Source organism: Palaemon carinicauda, chromosome 18, assembly GCF_036898095.1.
Source record: "Palaemon carinicauda isolate YSFRI2023 chromosome 18, ASM3689809v2, whole genome shotgun sequence".
Lineage (NCBI taxonomy): Eukaryota > Metazoa > Arthropoda > Malacostraca > Decapoda > Palaemonidae > Palaemon > Palaemon carinicauda.
Window position 1 is genome coordinate 59,990,418 of NC_090742.1, and position 21,339 is coordinate 60,011,756.

General features: G+C 37.4%; 1 protein-coding gene across 11 annotated transcripts in view; it reads left to right on the forward strand.

Moving 5' to 3' along the window:
* Positions 1–21,339, forward strand: part of LOC137657824 (ribosome-binding protein 1-like) — a 69,830-nt gene that overhangs the window by 10,469 nt on the left and 38,022 nt on the right. For 9 of the 11 annotated variants that reach the window (XM_068392379.1, XM_068392381.1, XM_068392386.1 and 6 more), the window contains exons 4-10: positions 573–803; positions 1,198–1,369; positions 1,516–2,291; positions 3,303–3,401; positions 7,331–7,461; positions 8,347–8,458; positions 9,859–9,942. In XM_068392379.1, the coding sequence (XP_068248480.1) occupies positions 573–803; positions 1,198–1,369; positions 1,516–2,291; positions 3,303–3,401; positions 7,331–7,461; positions 8,347–8,458; positions 9,859–9,942 (1,605 nt within the window). The remainder of the gene's footprint in view (positions 1–572; positions 804–1,197; positions 1,370–1,515; positions 2,292–3,302; positions 3,402–7,330; positions 7,462–8,346; positions 8,459–9,858; positions 9,943–21,339) is intronic. The other 2 variants (XM_068392382.1, XM_068392383.1) reach the window with 2 other exon arrangements.

Consider the following 21,339-nt stretch of genomic DNA (forward strand, 5'->3'; position numbering starts at 1 on the left):
TGCCAGCTATAGGCCCTCTTAAGATAGGAATATATAAATCAGACAAATGACTTTATTTTGGGCAATAGATATAAATAGCTTTTTAAGAAGAGCATTTTGTGTACTTTTTTAAGGATAACTCAAGGGGTATCAAGAGATTTGTGATCTATTTATTCATGAATTTGGAGGTTTAAAGACATTATATTGGACAGTGCCAACACCCAAATAAATTAGTTGAAACAAAGAATTTGTCAAGGCCAATGGTGGCGTTTTGCTTTGTTTAGAGATGTTTGCTTTGCTTAGAGATAAGAGTTGAATCGTGAAATGCAAGCCAACATGAATGTTGGCAAACAGAAGTAGTGGTCATGTGAGAATGATTATTTGAAAAACCTGATAAATTACAATGGTATGAAAATATTTTTCATGAGCAGTGATTGTTTCTTCTTTCTATATAGGTCTTAATGCTGAACTTTTAGTCTTCTGATTAATTTAGAATAAACAAATATTCCATAATTTCCCTATAGTGTTTTGTGATACTTGAGCTCCCCGAGTTTTTCCTGAAATCATCTAAATTTTCAAATATGACTTTTCAGGATAAGAAGAAGGACAAGAAGAATAAGAAGAAGGAAAAGGATGAAAGGAAGGCCAAGGAAGTTGCTGCCGCTCCCGAAACAAAAGCGCCTGCTCCCAAGGAGCAACAGGTGCAGGAGAAGGTCGAAGAGGTTGTAGTCACCAAAGCCGAAGCACCAAAATCAGAGTCCAAGAAACCGGAACCCACTCCTGAACCCGCCCCATTGCCTCAGACTAAAGAATCAAAGAAAGAGGTTAGTGTGGAGTGTGTTTTTATGTACAAGAACCCTATCTATAGGGTCTAGTTGTAAGTATACTTTTTGCAGCATATACCATATTAACCCTTTTACCCCACCATAAGGTTAAATTTCGAGCACATTTTGCTATACATTTTTTTTAAATTGCTCTAACAGGCTTAATTTTTGTCCTAGATAGGTCAGGTTGGTCTCATCTTTTGCAAAATGCCTGAAGTTTCTCATAAAATTATCAAAAATATGTAAAAACATGTAATTGTTTTGCAAGAACGTACCGGTACGTCCTTTTGGGGGTGAAAGGGTTAAGTTATTTTGCCTGATGTTCTCCTTCATTATATAAAGAAGATTTGTTTATTTATTGCTAGAATGTAATACTTTTTTTTTTTGCCCATAGGTGGAGGCACCTGTTAAGCGGCAACAAATTGAGATTATCGAGGCTGTCGAGACTCAGGTTGTCCAAAATGCAACACCAGCTGCTCCTGCAGCAGTACCAGCTACTGGCAAAGTAACTCCCACCCAAGAGAAAAAGGAGAAGAAGAAGAAGGAAAAAGGCCCTGCTACCTCTGGTAAGTTTCATGAGTTTAAGGGCAGTGACATTTATAACTTTGCCTTGGGGTTTTATATTTTATGGTAGGAAGAACAATGGTTCAACTTCAGAGTTATTTCCAGCTTTTCATGATTTTCATGTCAATTATTTTACTTTTAATTTCAGGTCAGGGTGACATGAAGCTTGTCTCGTTGGTTCAGCAGTCTGCCCTCAGCGGAAACATGATTCAGTTGATGATTGACATTCTGCTGGATAAACAGCAGCAGAATAATGATGGAGGTGAATGGGTCGAGAAGGGCAAGGTTGATCCACTCACCCAGATGCGTAAGCAATTGGAAGACGTGCAGTCTCGCTTGCAGGATAAAGACGAGGCCCACAAGGCTCTCACTGCTAAGATATCTGACTTGCGCTCCGAGCTGAATGGCGAGCGGTCCCGTGCTATCAAACTGAAGAGTCAGCTGGACGATACCATCGCCAACCACACGCGTCAGCAAGAGATAGCTGCCACCAATGCCCTGTCAGCACAGACGGCCAAGTTGAATGATTTGCGTAAAGAACTGGAGCAGGAATACAAGACCAAGATGGACCAACAGCAACAGATCTTGGAACAGCTGAAGGGCAGCAGCGATGAGGCGGAGATTACAAAATTGCACTCGTCCCTGAGTGAAGCGGAGATGCAGGCCAACATGGCTCGCCAGAAGACAGAAGAATTGAGGCTGACTTACGATGAGCACATTAGGAAACTGGAAGAGAAATTAGCAGCTGAAGAAGTGAATAAAAATGCGCAGTTGGCCGAGCTCCACACGCAACTGGCCAACACCGACGCCGCACGTGCCAAGGCTTTGGCCGAGTCGACGGCCCTGGCTGCAGAGCGTGATAGTCTCTCAGTGCAGCTCTCTAGTGAAAATAATAAATACGCACAATTACAGCACAAGATGCAGGTACGTGTTCATCATTTCAGATGCTCGTGGGTGTCTGAAGTATGGCAATCATTTTTAGTGTTTCAGTGAATATACTTTATGTAGGTGTTGCTTTTATCTTCGGGGAAACCTGAATTCTTTATTGAGATGCAGATGTTTCATTATTAAGTACACACACGTGCACACAATTTCTATTGTAGTCTTCTGTTTATTGACATCACCCATTTATGCTGACCTCTCATCTTAATTTCATCATGGCAAATTTTTTTCCAAGCGAATGTGTGTACGGTTACGAGCACTTTGAAGTGTTATCCTTTGCATTATGGCCTATTCATCAGGATGATCTAACTTAGGGTATGCATTTACAGTACATACTAGAATTTACCTACGCTACTACATGTGAAATTAGATATGTATTTTATGCATAGTCACTTTATTAGAAAATTCCACTTTAGATTGGCTAATGATTACGTAAGTTTTAAGCATTTATTTTGTCTGGAAGTCAAACTTGTTTCATTAGAGCCTTGTTGACCAAACTAAGGTAGAAACATTAAACTTTGGGAAACTGTTCACCAAAAACAAATTAATCATTTCTGAAACTGATATGTTTCTTCAGCAAAACATTTAAGAGAAAGGATCAGTGTTATTGGTGGGTATATGTGGGTAAGTAATGGGGTCTTTTAAAAGATTTAAGCTTTGATTGGTCCTACTGAATAAAGGTTAAGGTTGGATTGTCGCCGGTGTTTAATGCAGTTTTCACAAAACTCCAAAGATACCTGTGAAATATCAGCATTCATGTTATGTGGGAGTTAGGAGAAATTTATGGTTTTGTCTAGGAATGCTTTACAGTATAGCAGGTGTGGAAGGTAGCTTGTTGAGCCATGATGATATCTGAAGGGTGGGATTTTTTGTAAAGTTTAGGGGAGGTACTAAACTTTAGGGCAGATTAGCTGACACCCTCTTTTATAATGTTGATGGTCCAGATTAGAAGACCCCCCCAGTGACTCCAAGGTCTTGTGTAATTCTTGACAGGAAACCTTGCGTGAGAAAACAGAAGTTGATTCCAGACTTATTCAAGTGGAGTCTGAACTTAGTAGTGTACGACAAGTGGTGTTAGATCAAACTAACCAGGTGAGTTTCAGCCTAGTTGCAGAGTCGCTTAATCCTGAGAATGTAGCCGTTTTTTTGTTTTTAGTTTATGATTTTCAATCATAGGGCCGAATCTTTATGATTTCAATGCTACTAATTAACTCTCTCTAAACTTATTAATCCTCTTGAATGTTGTACAGTGTGTGAAATTTACCAAATTTGAACAATACTACTAATCCCATGTTTAGCCAACTTGAATGTACGTAGTAGTCATCGTTGCTATTTATGAGATTTACCATCCTACCTAACATTTCAGTCTTGCATGAATGTTTAATATGTCCTTGGCTACATGAATTTCAATTCTTAAGCGGGATTAGACAATGATCAGGCCTTATTTCATTCTGGAATTGCATTAGTCTTGATTGACCAGGGAGCATGACATTGGACGCTTGCACTTGTGTTAACTGATATTATTAGATGCACTTTCTTGTTGTATTAATTTGCCTAGCTTTGCTGTTGTCTTGATTCTTACTGACACATTCAATTTTAATTTTTTTTGGCACGTCTTGTCTGCGATCGGGAACTGTTTCTCACTTTTTCTTGATTTAGAATCCTGCCTCTCTTGCAAAGCACTAAAATTTCCGACATCTGAAGTCCTTCCCTTGAGTGTACACTTTAACCCTTTTACCCCCACCATAAGGTTAAATTTCGAGCACATTTTGCTAAATAATTTTTTTAAATTGCTCTAACAAGCTTAATTTTTGTCCTAGAAAGGTCAGGTTGGTCTCATTCTTTTGGAAAATGCCTGAAGTTTCTCGTAAAATTATCAAAAATATGTAATTAACAGTGTTTTGCAAGAACGTACCGGTACGTCCTTTGGGGGTGAAAGGGTTAAAATGCTTGATATAATGCCATAACATTTTTCTTGGGAGGTTATTGGAAATACTGTACTTGAGACCTTATGGGTAGCAAGTAGTCTCTTTTTATTAAGACAGAATTTCTGTAAGGGAGGTGTATAGATTTTTAATGACTAAGAGGAAGCATTGGTTACTTATGTTGAAAGAAATTAAATCTTTCACGGAGGAAATATATTTTCTGCCTTACAGTAATCTCTGCTATCTCGGATGTAAACTTACAATACACGCACGCACACACACTGTAGTTGCTGAGAAACTGCAAAGTAGATACAGAAGTGTGGTCTATTTTTTCACTTGTATAAATTTAAGCTTTTATGAACCCTCCCATGCTCTTCATAAACCTGTTATACATTCATAGACACTTTTAACCTAAAATTTCCTTTTAATGTGGACACATCCGTGCATATACATATTTGAAAACATTAAAACGAACACACTATTGAGGGGAAAGGGTGGGTCCGTACAAAAATAACCGGGAAGGGTTTCACCGGGCGTCATAGGCCTCTCCCCAGAAATAGATTTTTCCTTCGTCAAAATCCCTTTTTTATCACAGTCCTAATAATCTTTTGGTCCTACTTGATTTAGTGAATAGTAGATTAGTTGATGCCGTAATGGGGGCTATGTCTACGGTCTGCATGGCTTCTCCCTTCTTTAAGCATGTCGGGTTTCAATTTTTCCGCCATAGTGAGCATCTCTCTTTAACGCTTGGGTTTTGTGCCGCAAACCTTAGAAAGTGCTATATGGCATTGTAGGGCTTGGAACCAATTCAGTTTTACCCAAAACTGCACAAAAATAGAAAGAATATGAAAAAAAACTGCACAAAAATAGAAAGAATATGAAAAAAGCTGCACAAAAATAAAAAGAATATGAAAAAAACTGCACAACACACATTCAGGGATGTATCATTCATCTTCGCCTGACAAGGTACTCGGCCAAGTTTTGTTTGTACTACTAGGTTGCCAAAGCCAACCCTCTCCCACCCCCCCCCCCTCCATTTTCCACTAGAATCTTCATATGTAGACTCGCCCCTACCGCCACTATCTCACCTTTCACCAAGGTGACCCGAGGTAGCAGCAGGGCCTATTGGAGATGCGTCACTATTGCTCGCCATTCATTTCTATTCCATGCACGCTCTTTAACGCCTCTCATGTCTGTTCTGTCTCTGTCCTGTCGCCTATGGCTTTCTTCTCTTGATCCATCCACCCAAACCTTGGGTTTCCTTTTGCATTCATCACCTTCAGCAGACGGCCGTTTTCCATCCTGGCCAAGCCAACTCTACACATTTATATCGACTCTGGTAATTAATTTTTCACACCATTCTCAACCTCACTACTTCGTTCCTAACTTCATCCAATTGAGATACTCCAGTCATACTCCTCAGACACTTCATCTCAAACACATTCACTTTCTGACTCTCCGTCACTTTAATTCCCCACAACTCCGATCCATATATCACTGTTGGTACAATCACTTTCTCATACAGAACACTTTACATTCATCTCTAACCCTCTATTCTCTACCACTAACTTCACTGACCCCAACACTACATGCTTTATTCACTCTTAACATACATCTGCTTCCAATCCACAATTTGTAGCAACAACAGAACCCACGATCTTAAAATGATCTACTTCAAGTAATTCTCTAGTCAACATGACATTTGATCAAACATTCTTATTATCTCATAATACTACTCTTGCCCACATTAACATTAATTCCTCCTCCTTTCTCGTGCATCTCGTAGCCCTACTCTTACTCACATTCTTACAACTTTTTTCTATTATACTGTACACCTTTCCAAACTCTTACTAATCGATATAGCTCCGAGTCTGCAACCATTAAATATATTTACATAAAATATATTTATAAATCTGTTAGGTACTGAGGGGAGACATAGGTGTACTGCGTTGTGGCAAGGGATTACTGTACGTGCAAAATATTGCAAAATACTCAGCTTGGACATTCGGCCACAAACAAATTTGACTGGTCTGGTTTGATGAAATTTATTAGTGGGAGTACTGAACACACAGTAATTCAATTTCGTCAAATCATGCGAATTTTAATAAATTTCTAATGCTTCTCTTAGTCGTCATTTCAGGCATCCAAGAAAAATTTTACCAAACCTAACAACACTAGATGGATTCAGTATTAAGGCATTATTTTCTTGTTTTAATGTATTGCATGCATTTGTTTTAAAAACCAGTACTGTACAGTATTTTACCACAGTTTTTTTTTTTTTTTTTTTTTTTTTAAATATCACTTTGCCTTTGGCAAGCCCTAAATACTAATTTGAATGATCGGCTCATGTGTTTTATGTGAATTTGCATTATCAAAGAAGAATATTAAGCTTTGAATCAATACTTCATTAGAATTGACAAATTATCATAAGAATCCTAACGTTAGCTTTCATATTGTCAGCAATTTCTTCATTGCTGTAGTCTCTCAAACATTCTACTAGCTTTTGTAATTTTCGTGTACAGGATGTCTCATTATGTATAGGATTAACATGAAGGAAGAAGACAGTTACATGTAATTCACTATCGTGTCAACTAGAATATTTAGGTTTACATAGAATTTACTACTATTTTTTCCCTGCAGTGGGCTATGATTAGAACTTGCAGTTATGATATGCCCATTTTATAGAGGAAAAATTTTCTGTGTACAATTAATATTGTTATTATTTTCTGAGCTACAACCCTAGTTGGAAAAGCAGGATATGCTACAAGCCCAGGGGCTCTAACAGGGAAAGTAACTCAGTGAGGAAAGGAAACAAGGAAAAATATATTTTAAAAACAGTAACATTAAAATAAATATTTCCTATAAACTAAAAACTTTAAACAAGAGGAAGTGAAATAAGGTAGAATAGTGTGCCCGAGTGTACCTTCAAGCATCAAACAGTAGATTAAAAGAGTCACGAATATAGTTTTTTATAATTTTAGGATTATTCAATAAACTAACTTTGGTTGTAGAATTTGGGTATCCTTTGCTTTAAGCACGAGGATTGGGATGGTAGCTTTAATTATACGATTCTGATTGAGCCGTTTTGTTTTTCAGATTGAGCGTTTAAAGGAAGAGAAGGAGTCGCTAGCGTCGCAAAGTGTCCGTCCAGCTGCCGAGGGCCAGGAAAATGGCGATGTACATGCAGAGCAAAGTGTCGCAATTGACACAACACATTTAGAATCCCTGTAAGATATGTTTCAAGTTCCAGATGTTTTTTTAATAGGAAAGTGTGTTAGTTGTATATTTGGGCCTAGACAAGATTTTTAGTCAGAAATTGTGTTAGTTTTATGTTTTGGCCTAGAAAAGGTTTTTAGTTGGAAAATGTATAGTTTTCTATTTCAGCGTATGCAATCATCATCGTCTCCTCCCACGCTTATTGACGCAAAGGGCCTCCGTTAGATTTCGCCAGTCGTTTCTATCTTGAGCTTTCAATTCAATACAATACTGGAATGAAAATTATATCTCAAGTATGCTGTAGCGTTTTGTGTTGATTTAAACTTGTCACTTGATTTTAAAAAGTGTATCCCAACTTTTTTGCCAACATTTCTTCTTATAAGATGGATCAAATTGGATTTTGGGAAGTTGAAAATTTAGAGGAGGCCGAGCTCTTTTACGTGGAACCTTTAATGTTATACAGTAGTATCCCCATTGCTCCTATCACGTGTATCTTATTGGCTGGCTGCTATTTCACCCAAAGCACACACTTATCTAGTCTCTTAATCTTTATTAAAATCCATTAGCGATTGTTTGACAGCGTAGTGTAAATGGTTGGAGAATTTCTTTTAGTATTTAATAGCATTTGTCTTGATCGATGAATATAATACAGTACCACAGCCCACCCGGGGGAGGGGAGGGGTGGGCTTAGCACCCCTAGCAGTGCCAGCCAAACTCGGTTGGGTCCCTTGTGAGGCTGGGAGGAACGTAGAGAGGAGAGGTCCCCTTTTCTGTTTCATTTGTTTGATGTCGGCTACCCCCCAAAATTGGGGGGGAAGTGCCTTTGTATATGTATATACTACTTAGGTATGGCATGTGAAAGAAAATCTAACCCCATTGTATATTTTCTCTTTCAGAGTGAAAGAAAAAGATATTTTAATAGAGCAACATGTATCTGAAGTTAAAAACCTAAATAAAGAGATCTCCAGATTAAAAGAAGATTTGGAGAGTCAAAGGACCAAGAATAATGTGAGTACGATGGTGCGCTTCTTCCGTTGATAACTGTTGCTTCTCTCCCCCACCTTTGTCTAGATGTTGATTTGCCTTGTAATTTTAACAGTTGCTGCATTGTGCATGATCTGATTTTCCCCATTTTGATTTCTCTAGAGTATTCATCATCATTGTAATCTAGAAAGTATTTTTACATGTAATTAAAGTTCGTATGAATTTGACCATCCTTTGAACTAGTAGGTACTATAGTAAAATTTTTCTAAAAAAAAATTTTGCTAATTATTTGTTACTTCAGAACTAACATTTTGTACTCTTTATCTTGTTAGAAGTAGTTAATTTACTTTCATCACTGCCCTCAAATAAAGGATTCAAAGGTGACAAGGTAAATTTAGCTTTGAATCGTACAGTATAGTAGAGGCAGAGTCATGGATTTGAAAATTATTTTTGACAACTCATAACCTGTATAGGTTTGGTAATGTATCAATCTTGTAGTCTTGGTACAGTTTCCAAAAAAATATTTGAACATTGTCTTTATAAAGCCATATTTTAAGTTTTTATTTTGGATAATTTAAGACGCTGTTAGCATGTTGCACAACACCACTAGAATTAAATCACTGTAGGTAATGGGATGAGGGAAGGCACATTCCCGTTGTGGAAAGAAAGAAGAATTGCTTTTGTTTTGTATTGGACATCAGTTCTTACTCTATCCTTTGTGTATGTGGTGGGACAGTACATGTTGAGAGCTGGAGTGTATGCCATGTTGCAGTAATTAAACCCCTTTTAGGTGGTTGGACCCAGTTCATTTGGTAAGGGTTTCTTAATTGTATCTCGGTACTGTAAGCCATAGGAGTACGATCAACCTTCCTTTGTTTTTATAAATGGAATCGCATATCGAAGTATTATGTAATGTTATGTGGGTGGAGTTTGGTTGCTATAGCGTTGCTGGTGAGTGTCGTAAGGGAATTTTAATTTTTTATGATTTGTTCATTCCTTGAATAATCCTTGAATAAGTACCCTCTCCTTCCTGACCTCTACTGTTAATGTGGCTCTACTTGCTTGCAATCCTTAATTTGAGGAATCCACCATGAAGACATGGTTTGGTAAGCATGTTTTTTCAAGTATTTAAAAGCTTTTTTTTTCCTAGACACATTGACTAGATAAATTGAATGAATTACACACACACACATCTTTTATGAATTTCAGCTATGTTTGGGCTCACTTGTTCATAAGCTTAAAACCACTAAGTTTGGGCTAACTTGTTCATAAGCTTAAAACCTGTAACTTGATGACTTAACATGAACTTAATTTTGATTTGGTTTTATTTGTTTTGAATAACAAGCATTTCATAATTGTTTTATTTTTGAAAATCAGTAGAATGGTAGATTCCCCCAAGTCTAACACTTGTGTGTCCGTTGTAGGAGTTACGGGAAAAGAACCACAAAGTCATGGAGGCCTTATCGAGCACAGAGGGAAAACTGGTGGCTAGACTCAGGCAGGTGGATGTAAGTGCTAAAGATAACAGTACTGACTCTTAAAGGAAGCTTTATGTGGAGTTTGCAGTCGGTTGACTTTAACTCGAGCTTTTCAGGTTCACCATTGAAACAACTCTCAGGATTCTCACAGTATATTTGTTATATGAATTGTTAGGGGAACGGGCAAGCTTTGATTATAACAGAAGCCACAGAAGTACCTTAGGTGCTACTTGCGGTAAAATATTTACTTCAGATCACGTTCAATCGGGTAACATCTCGTGAAATATTCTTGATAGTTACTGTGTAAAGATATGAAAAAACTACTTAACACTAGCAAACTTTGCACTTCTAAATAGCATTTTATAATTTTAGATTACGTCATTTTTAGTCGGGCTCATTTCTGATGAAAAAAAAATGTGTAGAAAGAAAGTCCCAATGCTGATCTAGTGATCCTCCAGATAGGAAATCCTAATGCTGTATTGGTACAGTCAGTCATCGTTCTTCTCTGTAGTTAGGTAACATACAGTTGCAAGATGCGAGAATTCGCAATTACTTGCTGCCCTATAGGGTAGGTTAACTCCTAACCTACCAACTCGCTTACCATTGCTTACACGCGGTCATCTAAGTAACCCACTGTACTCCCTAATATTGTTTGTACTTGGTGTCTATCACAGTAAAAGTATTGTATTGTGGTGTGAATACATTCTAGTAAGCCTATAGTACATGTACACTCGTGTACTAAGTGCTGTACGGTACACTGTAAGACTACGGTATAGTACACATACAGTGACATTAGTTCTTGGGACACTGTTGTTCCTATCGAATATAACACTCGCTGATACTGTATTGTATATTACTCTAAAATATGTACATCACTGTAACTAGTGTAGCTTAATTAGCTAAGTTAACAATTGTAAGTGTTAACTTATTTTGGGCTAGTCGACTCGCGCCGTTCAAACTTACCGTAGATGTAGCTTATACCTTAATTACTATTGTAAAATACGGTATTTCGTATACCATACAGTACAGTAGTTGATACAGTATAACAATAAAATTGAGTAGTACACAAGTACAATGAAAATTAAAAGATAAAAGTATCGGCACAACACCACTAACCGTTTACGTATTAAGTTCTAAGCAGCAAGAGTGAAGTATAATGCAACTCTTTGAACCATCGACTGTTTAGCGCTTGCAATGGCGTAATTTACGTATCATACTAAAAATCACTAAAAGCACACTGGACATGGAAAGGTTCTTTGCCTTAATTTTTTCACAAAACTTGTTTCTGCTCAAAAAGGAAAAGCGAGAGATGCACACGAGAAGAGACAATGTAGGACTTGGGACGAGTGAATGAGAGATAGGGTGTTGTGTAGAGAAGGGAACAGGGTGAAGGCTGCCAGGTGCAAACGAGTGCGATCGGTTTGAAATCGTCGGGCCGCGAGTTTACTTATCTTCTTTAATAGATTACATGGTTCTTTGTATCATAAATTGCTAATGAATCCTCGAAAAGAGAGGTCTATTTATATTGATCCAGAGAACAAGTTGTAATGCTCTTGGGGGGGGGGGTATTCATCCAGATGAAATGTTAGTGCTTTCGGGTATTCATCCAGACAGCAAGTCCTGATGCTCATCTTACTTGATGTATATTAAGACTGCCTTTTAATGGTAAGGTTATTCTTCAGCGTCTTTTTCGTAAATTGCCTCGTTATTAGGCACTACCGGAACCCTAGTAAGTTTTGGAGCAGTTCTTGAAGCTTATTTTTGTATTTAGGGAAAATATTGAAAGGTCAAAATTACTGTGCTTGGAAGAGTATGATAATGATTTCAGATTTGTTAGCAACTTGGTTTTGATGTACAAGATTTTAAAGCGAACAAAGATTCAGAATATTTTTACCCTAGATAAAAGATATGCTGATCACGAGAGAGAAATAGACTAAACAGGAGTTTTTTATTTATTTATATGGTACTATAGATGGATTTTGCTTTTTTTTTTTAACCCTTTTACCCCCAAAGCACGTACTGGTACGTTTCACAAAACTCATCCCTTTACCCCCATGGACGTACCGGTACGTTCTTGCAAAAAACAGCTATTTACATTTTTTTTTTTTTTTTTTTTTTTTTTTTTTTTTTTTTTTTTTTTTTTTTTTGATAATTTTTTGAGAAACTTGAGGCATTTTCAAAGAGAATGAGACCAACCTGACCCCTTTTTGATGAAAATTAAGGCTGTTTGAGCAATTTGAAAATAGTATACTGCAAAATGTGCTTGAAAAAAAAAATAACCCCTGGGTGTTAAGGGTTGGAAAGTTCCAAATAGCATAGAGGTAAAAGGGTTAATGTACAATACAGTAATACCCTGCCTTACGTTGTTCCAAGAAACCTGCCATGAGTAGATTTTTTTTTTCTTTTTAAGTGACTTAAGCATTCTCTATGCATATACTGAACACAGAACACAGAGAATTCTGATAAGCTACTATCATGCTATTTAAAACGAGTACCTCCGTTGATAAGCTTCTATGTGAAGTACAGTACAGCACCTGAATATGAAATGTAACTGAATACTGTACTGGACAGTATTATTATCATTACTAGCTAAGCTTCAACCCTAGTTAGAAAAGCAGGGTGCTATAAGCCCAAGGGCTCCAACAAGGAAAAATAGCCCAGGGAGGAAAGGAAATAAACTACAAGAGAAGTAATGAACATCTAGAATAAAATATTTTAAAAACAGTAATAAAATTAAAACATCTCATTTGAACTACAAAAAGACTTATGTCAGCCTGTTCAACACAAAAATATTTGCTGCAAGTTGGAACTTTAATAAATTCTATTGATTATCAAATACTGTACACGATTAGGAAGATCATCCCACTACTTGGTCACAGCTGGAATAAAACTATAGAGTACTGTGTAGTATTGAGCCTCATGATGAAAAAAGCAAGTCTATTAGAATTAAAAAACTGCGTACCTAGTGCTACATAGAGGATGGAACTGTCCCGGAAGATTTTAATGCAAAGGATGGTCAGAATAATGAAAAATATTATGCCACAATTATAATGAACTACTGTTATTGAACATGAGGAATTATTTGGAAGAGGGGATGATGATGTGATTGTTGGTGAAGATATAGCTGCTGCTGCTACAAATTTTTTTACGTATGTAAAACCCAATGTTGATGGCAGTTGTTCTACTGCATCCAGATCAATGATATGACTTGTTTTGTATTTCTTTAATAACAAGGAAATGATCCAGTGTTTGGTGGATAATGTATCTTACCTTCTCTTGTCTTCGAAAATTGTCCTTTATGGAAGGAACAAATCATCATTTGTTATTTTTGCAAAATGTTTAGCAGAAGGGTTATGGAACTCAAAGATTGATAGGTACTTACATTGATTAAAAACCCTGTTGCAATTCTTTATACTTAAATTACATAGTTCTTGATCAGGGAAACTTACTTCAGTTTACTGTTCTGCTAACTCCAACAGTTCATTTGTTGTGGTTGCTTGTAGGACTCGATAAACCATTCAAAATCATCTTCCAACTCCATCTCAAGTTTAAGGGATACAAAATTTTGTACGTGTTTTACTGTCACATCAAAACCTTTAAAATGGGAATGAATTGAGGGGGCATATTCTTCCATACACCTTTCAGTGCTGTTTCTAAGAAAGTGATGTTTAACATTGCCTAATGAATATTGTGGCCCTTCCAAAAAGCCTGAATGTTCATCCCGTCCTCTGCCGAAGTAGCGTCGACTGCCTGGCGCAAGGTACTCCGTAAATAATGCTGTTTGAAGATTGATATGATGCCTTGGTCCATGGGTTAAATATGATATGGATTGTTGGCCGGCAAGAAAACAACTTTCACATCTCATTTAGATGCGTGGGGTGTCTCAGTTCATTACCAGTGATCATCATGACATCATAACTTATAGAATGGCCATTGAACCATTCAAAAAGCTTGGATATCTTAGAGCCCTGAGTTTGAAGTCATGGTAGAGTAACAATGACTTTAACTTAGAATTGTCCAAACATATGTTGGCCTGTCTTTAGTTACCTTATACCTTGGCATTGTTTTCTTGGAAGTGATTAAATGGTCAGGCGTGCAATTCCAAAACAATTCCATCTCATTTACATTGAAGATAAGCTCGTGTGTAATTTGTTTTTCTTCCATGATATTCTTCGGCGACTTGGGAAATTCCTCGACAGTAACTGAATTAGCAGCAAACTAAAATTCTTCTTGAACCAATTAAGCCACCCATGACTTGCAGCAAATGAAGTTAACTTCTCATCGGGATATTTTTTTACTCAAATCTTCAAACAGCAATTGACTGATAGGTGTTCATTCATGTCTGCATTTCTATTTAAAGCGATAAGCATTGCATTTCATCATAAATTATGTCCGAAGATTCATTGTAGAAGTTTAAGATGACGGAGCCTTTTTCAATAACATATTGAACAACGCGGTTTTTATCGGGAATGATTGTGGACACCTTTTTCCTAACCATGTCTTAAGTTGCGTGTAACACTTGTCATTTTCCCCCTTTCTATATCTTTTATCATGTCCAATTTGTCTTGCATTGGTATAACATGCCTGTTAGACTCTCTACCTTTATCCTTTTGGGAGGACATGCCTAAAATATATAAAGATTGCTAAGATTCAAAAGTTTTAACTTCAATGTGCATGCTGAACACCAGAAAACAAGTGTAAACAATTACGGCTCGTAGGCAGTGGGCCTTCTTCCAGCCGAAACAAACGGAAAGCTGTGCCCTTTTTTTTTTTATTTTAATCCTTTTCAGTTTGTGATGATGTTTTAGTCATACCATATTAGTTTTTCTTTAACAGTCCTAATTTAACCATTAATCATATCTTACTGGTACCAACAATTCATAAAATGATTTGACTTTTCAAAGTAATGCCGCTTCCGTTACATGCTTAGAAAACCTTTAGTGTAAGTTTTTGAGAAGAATTAAAACAAAGTTTTCAGACTTAGCATTTTTTCCTTTTTACATACTGGCAATTACTGTAATACTTTGTTTAATCTACGTACATGCACTATTTTCATAACTAATTTTTTGTATGTATTCTTTAAGAACATACGTAAAGTTGGAACAGACATAGATAGATACTACTGTACTTTTCAAAGTGTGTACCAGTTTTAAGTTTAGTATAGGAGTTTACTGTAGCATTTTCAGAAAGAGTAGGAACAGCTAGCATTCATGTAGCTGGTTGATGATACAATAGTGAGATTAGGTTAGAAATAGGCAGTAATTACCACTTGGGGTTTCATGATATGGAAGATCACATGATGTTTAATGATTGTTCGACAGTTTCTTTTTCCAAATGAGAAAATTGATCATCAGATTATTCATACTTGCTAAAGTGCACCCGTGTTTTCCTTGTGGTTTAAAACACATGGTTTAGTTCTGTGTTAATTTAGCTAGTTTTAGGGTTACACAGTACCAATGGAATTTTGCTATTACAATTTCTTATTGTAATTTTAGGGTTTTTGTAAAAGATCAGTTTTATAAAATGTATACCTGGTGATTTTGCAAATTGAATAATGGCGGGTTTATGAAAAGAATGTGTGGAACAGTGAAGAGATGTATGGTAACACAAAATGCGGATTAAAACTTTTATGTACGTATACCATATTTTCGGTTGGCTTGAGAGAGGAAAAGCAGAGAAAGGGATACAACTTATGGTGGTATTTTAACCGGTAAAAATTCAACTTTATTCATGTGTAGAAAAAAATCTTTTCAGGTTGAGTTTTACACTTTTTTTTTTCTTCTCTCCAGAACCATACTGTAGGTATGTTTGGTGCTTGATTATTGATTTATATTTGTTGAGGATCAGCAAGCAAGGAAGCAAAAGGAAGGAAAGAAGCCTTAGAAACATGCTTGTGCATTTTGTCCCTTTCTTGACCCAATTGTGTCGAGAACTGGCAAGTCTTGCTGTTGTTAAATGTCAATTGGGGAATGAATATTTGTTAAAAAGAAAGATTCGATTATTATTTTTAAAGAACTTAGTAGAAAAGAAAGCTAGCGTGTTTCAGAACATGAAGTTCTAATTACAAAGGGAGAAAGTATTATTTAGGGAATCATTTTGGTAATCCCTCATGGAAAACATTAGAAGTATGTAGATGCTGCACCACATTAGTAGTGGTTATAAGACAAAGGGATATCACTTATTTCATTGGTGGGGCCTTGGCGGTTGATAATGCCATATCAGTAGATATTCATGCAAAACAAGTTAAGATTGTCCTTGAACTTATTAGTAGGGGTTATAAGACAAAGGGACATCACTTACTGTTGGGGGCTTGTCGGTTGATACAATGTCGTATCAGTAGATATTCATGCAAAACAAGTCAAGAGTGGCCTTGAACTTATCAAGCAATCTCCTAGATAATAGAATACGGTGATAGATGGAAACGTCCGTTTGATCACTGGCCCGTGGTTTGAATCCCGCTCAAGCTCGATATTCTCTGGTAGTGTCTGCAACCTCACCATCCTTGTGAACTAAAGACCAGTTTACTGGCGTCGGCAAACTATCCCCGTGAAAAGGCAAAGTGTCCTCGTGCAAACTCTTACTATCCTGGAAAGTTTAATTGCCGCTACTTATTGGCGCCAGTGAACTATCCCCGTGTAAACCAGCCTTAAAGATGTGGTATTCATAGGAGCTTATTGGTCTACCTGTTGAATCGTCAGCAACCATTACCTGGCTCTCCCTGGTCCTAACTTGGGGGAAGAGGTGGCTACGGCACTGATCATATGAATACATGGTCAATCTCTAGAACATTGTCCATCTAACTTGGGTATTTTGACTCTCTTGCCCCTGCCATTCATGAGCGGCCTTTATAACCATAAATGTTTAAATAGGCTAATATATAGAATAGAATAATGCAAATGAGAAATAATTATCTTTAGTTTAATTAGAGTTATTATTCTTTGTATGTACTTCTCCTATTTTCATAGTGTCCCATATTTCTATCAGTCAATTTATTATATAGTATACATCATTTTAGAGTTGAAATTTTTTCATGGCTGGATGACTCGTACTATAAAGCCCTGTCCACACGATCGAGCATGCCTGACGGGCAAACAGTGATACCAGGCCACAATAGTTAGTGAAAATGAGGGTTGATTACGTCAGAAGCGGGAAAACTAAAGGCAGGGATCTGGCAACACTATGATGCCAGATCCCTGTCTGGGGTTTTCCCCACTTCTGACGTCATTAACCCTCGGGTAGTTTGTTAGCAGGGTTGCCAGGTTTTCTCCATCCATCCATATACCAAGGCACTTCCCCCAATTTTGGGGGGTAGCCGACACCAACAATGAAACAAAACAAAAACGGGACCTCTACTCTCTGTTCCTTCAGCCTAATCAGGGACTCAACCGAGTTCAGCTGGTACTGCTAGGGTGCCACAGCCCAACCTCCCACATTATCCACCACAGATGAAGCTTCATAATGCTGAGTCCCCTACTGCTGCTACCTCCGCGGTCATCTAAGGCACCGGAGGAAGCAGCAGGGCCTACCGGAACTGCGTCACAATCGCTCGCCATTCATTCCTATTTCTAGCACGCTCTCTTGCCTCTCTCACATCTATCCTCCTATCACCTAGAGCTTTCTTCACACCATCCATCCACCCAAACCTTGGCCTTCCTCTTGAGAATGAGAAAAAGCCAACTTCTAATCAACTACAGTTATAAAAGACCAACCCATTGGTAGAAAAAGGTAAAAAATATAGCATGATGCTACTAAAGGCCAACTAATTTCAAAAGGGCCAAATTTGAGGCTTTTGGGCTGAAAAAGGCCATCCTGGCAACCCTGTTTGTTAGCTTGCTACTCCTATAACTAGATTAGTCTTTGATTCCAAATTCCAGAGGTGAATCTCTGTTGTCAATGCTGTGTTGTGCTTTTTTTTTTCTCTCCATGTACAGTAGTTGTTTCTAAACTAAGTCTTCAAATCATCGGTACTTGGAAGCTTCTTGGCTATTTTTTTTTTTTCTCAGTTAATTTTGTATTTTGGTAGGTGGTTATAAAATTCTGCTGCCTTACTGTCATTTTTTTTTTCTCCAATTAGATATTTCTAAATTAAATCTTTAAATCATTGGTACTTGCACTTTCGTACCTTATTTTTTTTTATTTCTTCGAGTAATTTTGGTTGGTGGTTATAAAATTTTGCTACCCTATTGCTGTTGAATTGTTTCAGTTGAAGATACTGTTTCTACTTTGCGCTTTGAGTGAATGTTGAAAGGTTATCGAAGCTTTGAGTGAATGTTGAGGGGTTATCGAAGCTTTGAGTGAACGTTGAGGGGTTATCGAAGCTTTGAGTGAACGTTGAGGGGTTATCGAAGCTTTGAGTGAACGTTGAGGGGTTATCGAAGCTTTGAGTGAACGTTGAGGGGTTATCGAAGCTTTGAGTGAACGTTGAGGGGTTATCGAAGCTTTGAGTGAACGTTGAGGGGTTATCGAAGCTTTGAGTGAACGTTGAGGGGTTATCGAAGCTTTGAGTGAACGTTGAGGGGTTATCGAAGCTTTGAGTGAACGTTGAGGGGTTATCGAAGCTTTGAGTGAACGTTGAGGGGTTATCGAAGCTTTGAGTGAACGTTGAGGGGTTATCGAAGCTTTGAGTGAACGTTGAGGGGTTATCGAAGCTTTGAGTGAACGTTGAGGGGTTATCGAAGCTTTGAGTGAACGTTGAGGGGTTATCGAAGCTTTGAGTGAACGTTGAGGGGTTATCGAAGCTTTGAGTGAACGTTGAGGGGTTATCGAAGCTTTGAGTGAACGTTGAGGGGTTATCGAAGCTTTGAGTGAACGTTGAGGGGTTATCGAAGCTTTGAGTGAACGTTGAGGGGTTATCGAAGCTTTGAGTGAACGTTGAGGGGTTATCGAAGCTTTGAGTGAACGTTGAGGGGTTATCGAAGCTTTGAGTGAACGTTGAAAGGTTATTGAAGTTCAGTTTTCTAACCCCAGTTTTGACGAATGATCATGGTTTTTATATTGAGATTTTAATTACCAAGATTGTTTTGGGGGCTTTTTATATTAATGAGATTATATTTTGAGACTTTTAATTACCATGATTGTTATTTTGAGGCATTTTTAATTACCAATATTATATTTTGAGGCCCTCTTTAATTGCAAAGATTATATTTGGAGGCTTTTTTTTTCTTTTAATTACCAAGATTATATTTTGGGGCCTTTTTTTTTTTTAATTACCAAGGTTATAGTTTGAGGTTTTTTTTAATTACTAAGGTTATGTTTTGAGGTTTTTTTTTTTTTTTTTAATTACCAAGGTTATGTTTTGAGGCTTTTTTTTAAATTGCCAAGATTATATTTTGAGTTTTTTTTTTAATTACCAAGATTACATTTGGGCTTTTATTTTAGTTGCCAAGATTATATTTTGAGGCTTTTTTTTTTAATTACCAAGATTATATTTTGACTTTTTTTAATTACCAAGATTATATTTTGACTTTTTTTAATTACCAAGATTATATTTTGAGGCTCTTTTTTAATTACCAAGATTATGTTTTGAGACTATTTTGATTACCAAGATTATATTTTACTTTTTTTTTCATTTTAATTACCAAGATTGTTATTTTGAGGCCTTTTTAATTGCCAAGATTATATATTTTGTCTTAATTACCAAGGTTATATTTTGAGATTACTTTAATTACCAAGATTATATTTGACTTATTTTTTCATTTTAATTACCAAGATTGTTATTTTGGGACCTTTTTAATTGCCAGAATTATATTTTTGAGATTTTATTTATTTACAAAAATTATATTTATTCTTTTCATTTTAGTTACCAAGATTGTTATTTGGGGACCTTTTTAATTGCCAAAATTACATTTTTGAGGGTTATTTAATTACAAAATTATATTCTTTTCATTTTAATTACCAAGATTGTTATTTTGAGGCCTTATTAATTGCCAAGGTTTTTGATGCTTGTCAATTTTATTGCCAAAAACTATTGCGTGAATTGAACCTGAGAGTTGTTTCGATTAAAACTACGTACGCAGAGAGAGACTGGGTCTGTAGTTTTCATATCTGTTTCGGAACTTGCTATTTCTCAGTCTGCTTCTAATGTTCTAGTTCACATCATCTATGGGTCTGGAATATAACTCAATGCTTGGGCAATTGGTCCCTAAAGGTGGGTTTACACGGTCGAGCGGTTCGACGGACGGTCGTTTCGAGCGATGTTCGAACTTGTGAACGGGGTATTTTTGTCGAACAGCTCGAAGAAAGTCTGATCTCGAGTGACTTTTGCGGGCGGGGCTTCATTGTCCACAAACCTTATACATTTGTGGCTGACTCCAGACGTTTGACAGTGCTTCATTGTCCCCAAACCTTGTACATTTGTGGCTGACTCCAGACATTTGACAGGGCCTCATTGTCCACAAACCTTATACATTTGTGACTGACTCTAGACGTTTGACAGGGCCTCATTGTCCACAAACCTTATACATTTGTGGCTGACTCCAGACGTTTGACAGGGCTTCATTGTCCCCAAACCTTATACATTTGTGGCTGACTCCAGATGTTTGACAGGGCTTCATTGTCCACAAATCTTATACAGTTGTGGCTGACTCCAGATGTTTGACAGGGCTTCATTGTCCACAAATCTTATACATTTGTGGCTGGCTCCACACGTTTGACAGGGCTTCATTGTCCACAAATCTTATACATTTGTGGCTGACTCCAGACGTTTGACAGGGCTTCATTGTCCACAAATCTTATACATTTGTGGCTGGCTCCACACGTTTGACAGGGCTTCATTGTCCACAAATCTTATACATTTGTGGCTGACTCCAGACGTTTGACAGTGCTTCATTGTCCCCAAACCTTATACATTTGTGGCTGACTCCAGACGTTTGACAGGGCTTCATTGTCCACAAATCTTATACAGTTGTGGCTGACTCCAGATGTTTGACAGGGCTTCATTGTCCACAAATCTTATACATTTGTGGCTGGCTCCACACGTTTGACAGGGCTTCATTGTCCACAAATCTTATACATTTGTGGCTGACTCCAGACGTTTGACAGGGCTTCATTGTCCACAAATCTTATACATTTGTGGCTGGCTCCACACGTTTGACAGGGCTTCATTGTCCACAAATCTTATACATTTGTGGCTGACTCCACACGTTTGACAGGGCTTCATTGTCCACAAATCTTATACATTTGTGGCTGACTCCATACATTTGACAGGGCCTCATTGTCCACAAATCTTATACATTTGTGGCTGACCCCAGACGTTTGACAGGGCTTCATTGTCCCCAAACCTTATACATTTGTGGCTGACTCCAGATGTTTGACAGGGCTTCATTGTCCCCAAACCTTATACATTTGTGGCTGACTCCAGACATTTGACAGGGCTTCATTGTCCCCAAATCTTATACATTTGTGGCTGACTCCAGACGTTTGACAGGG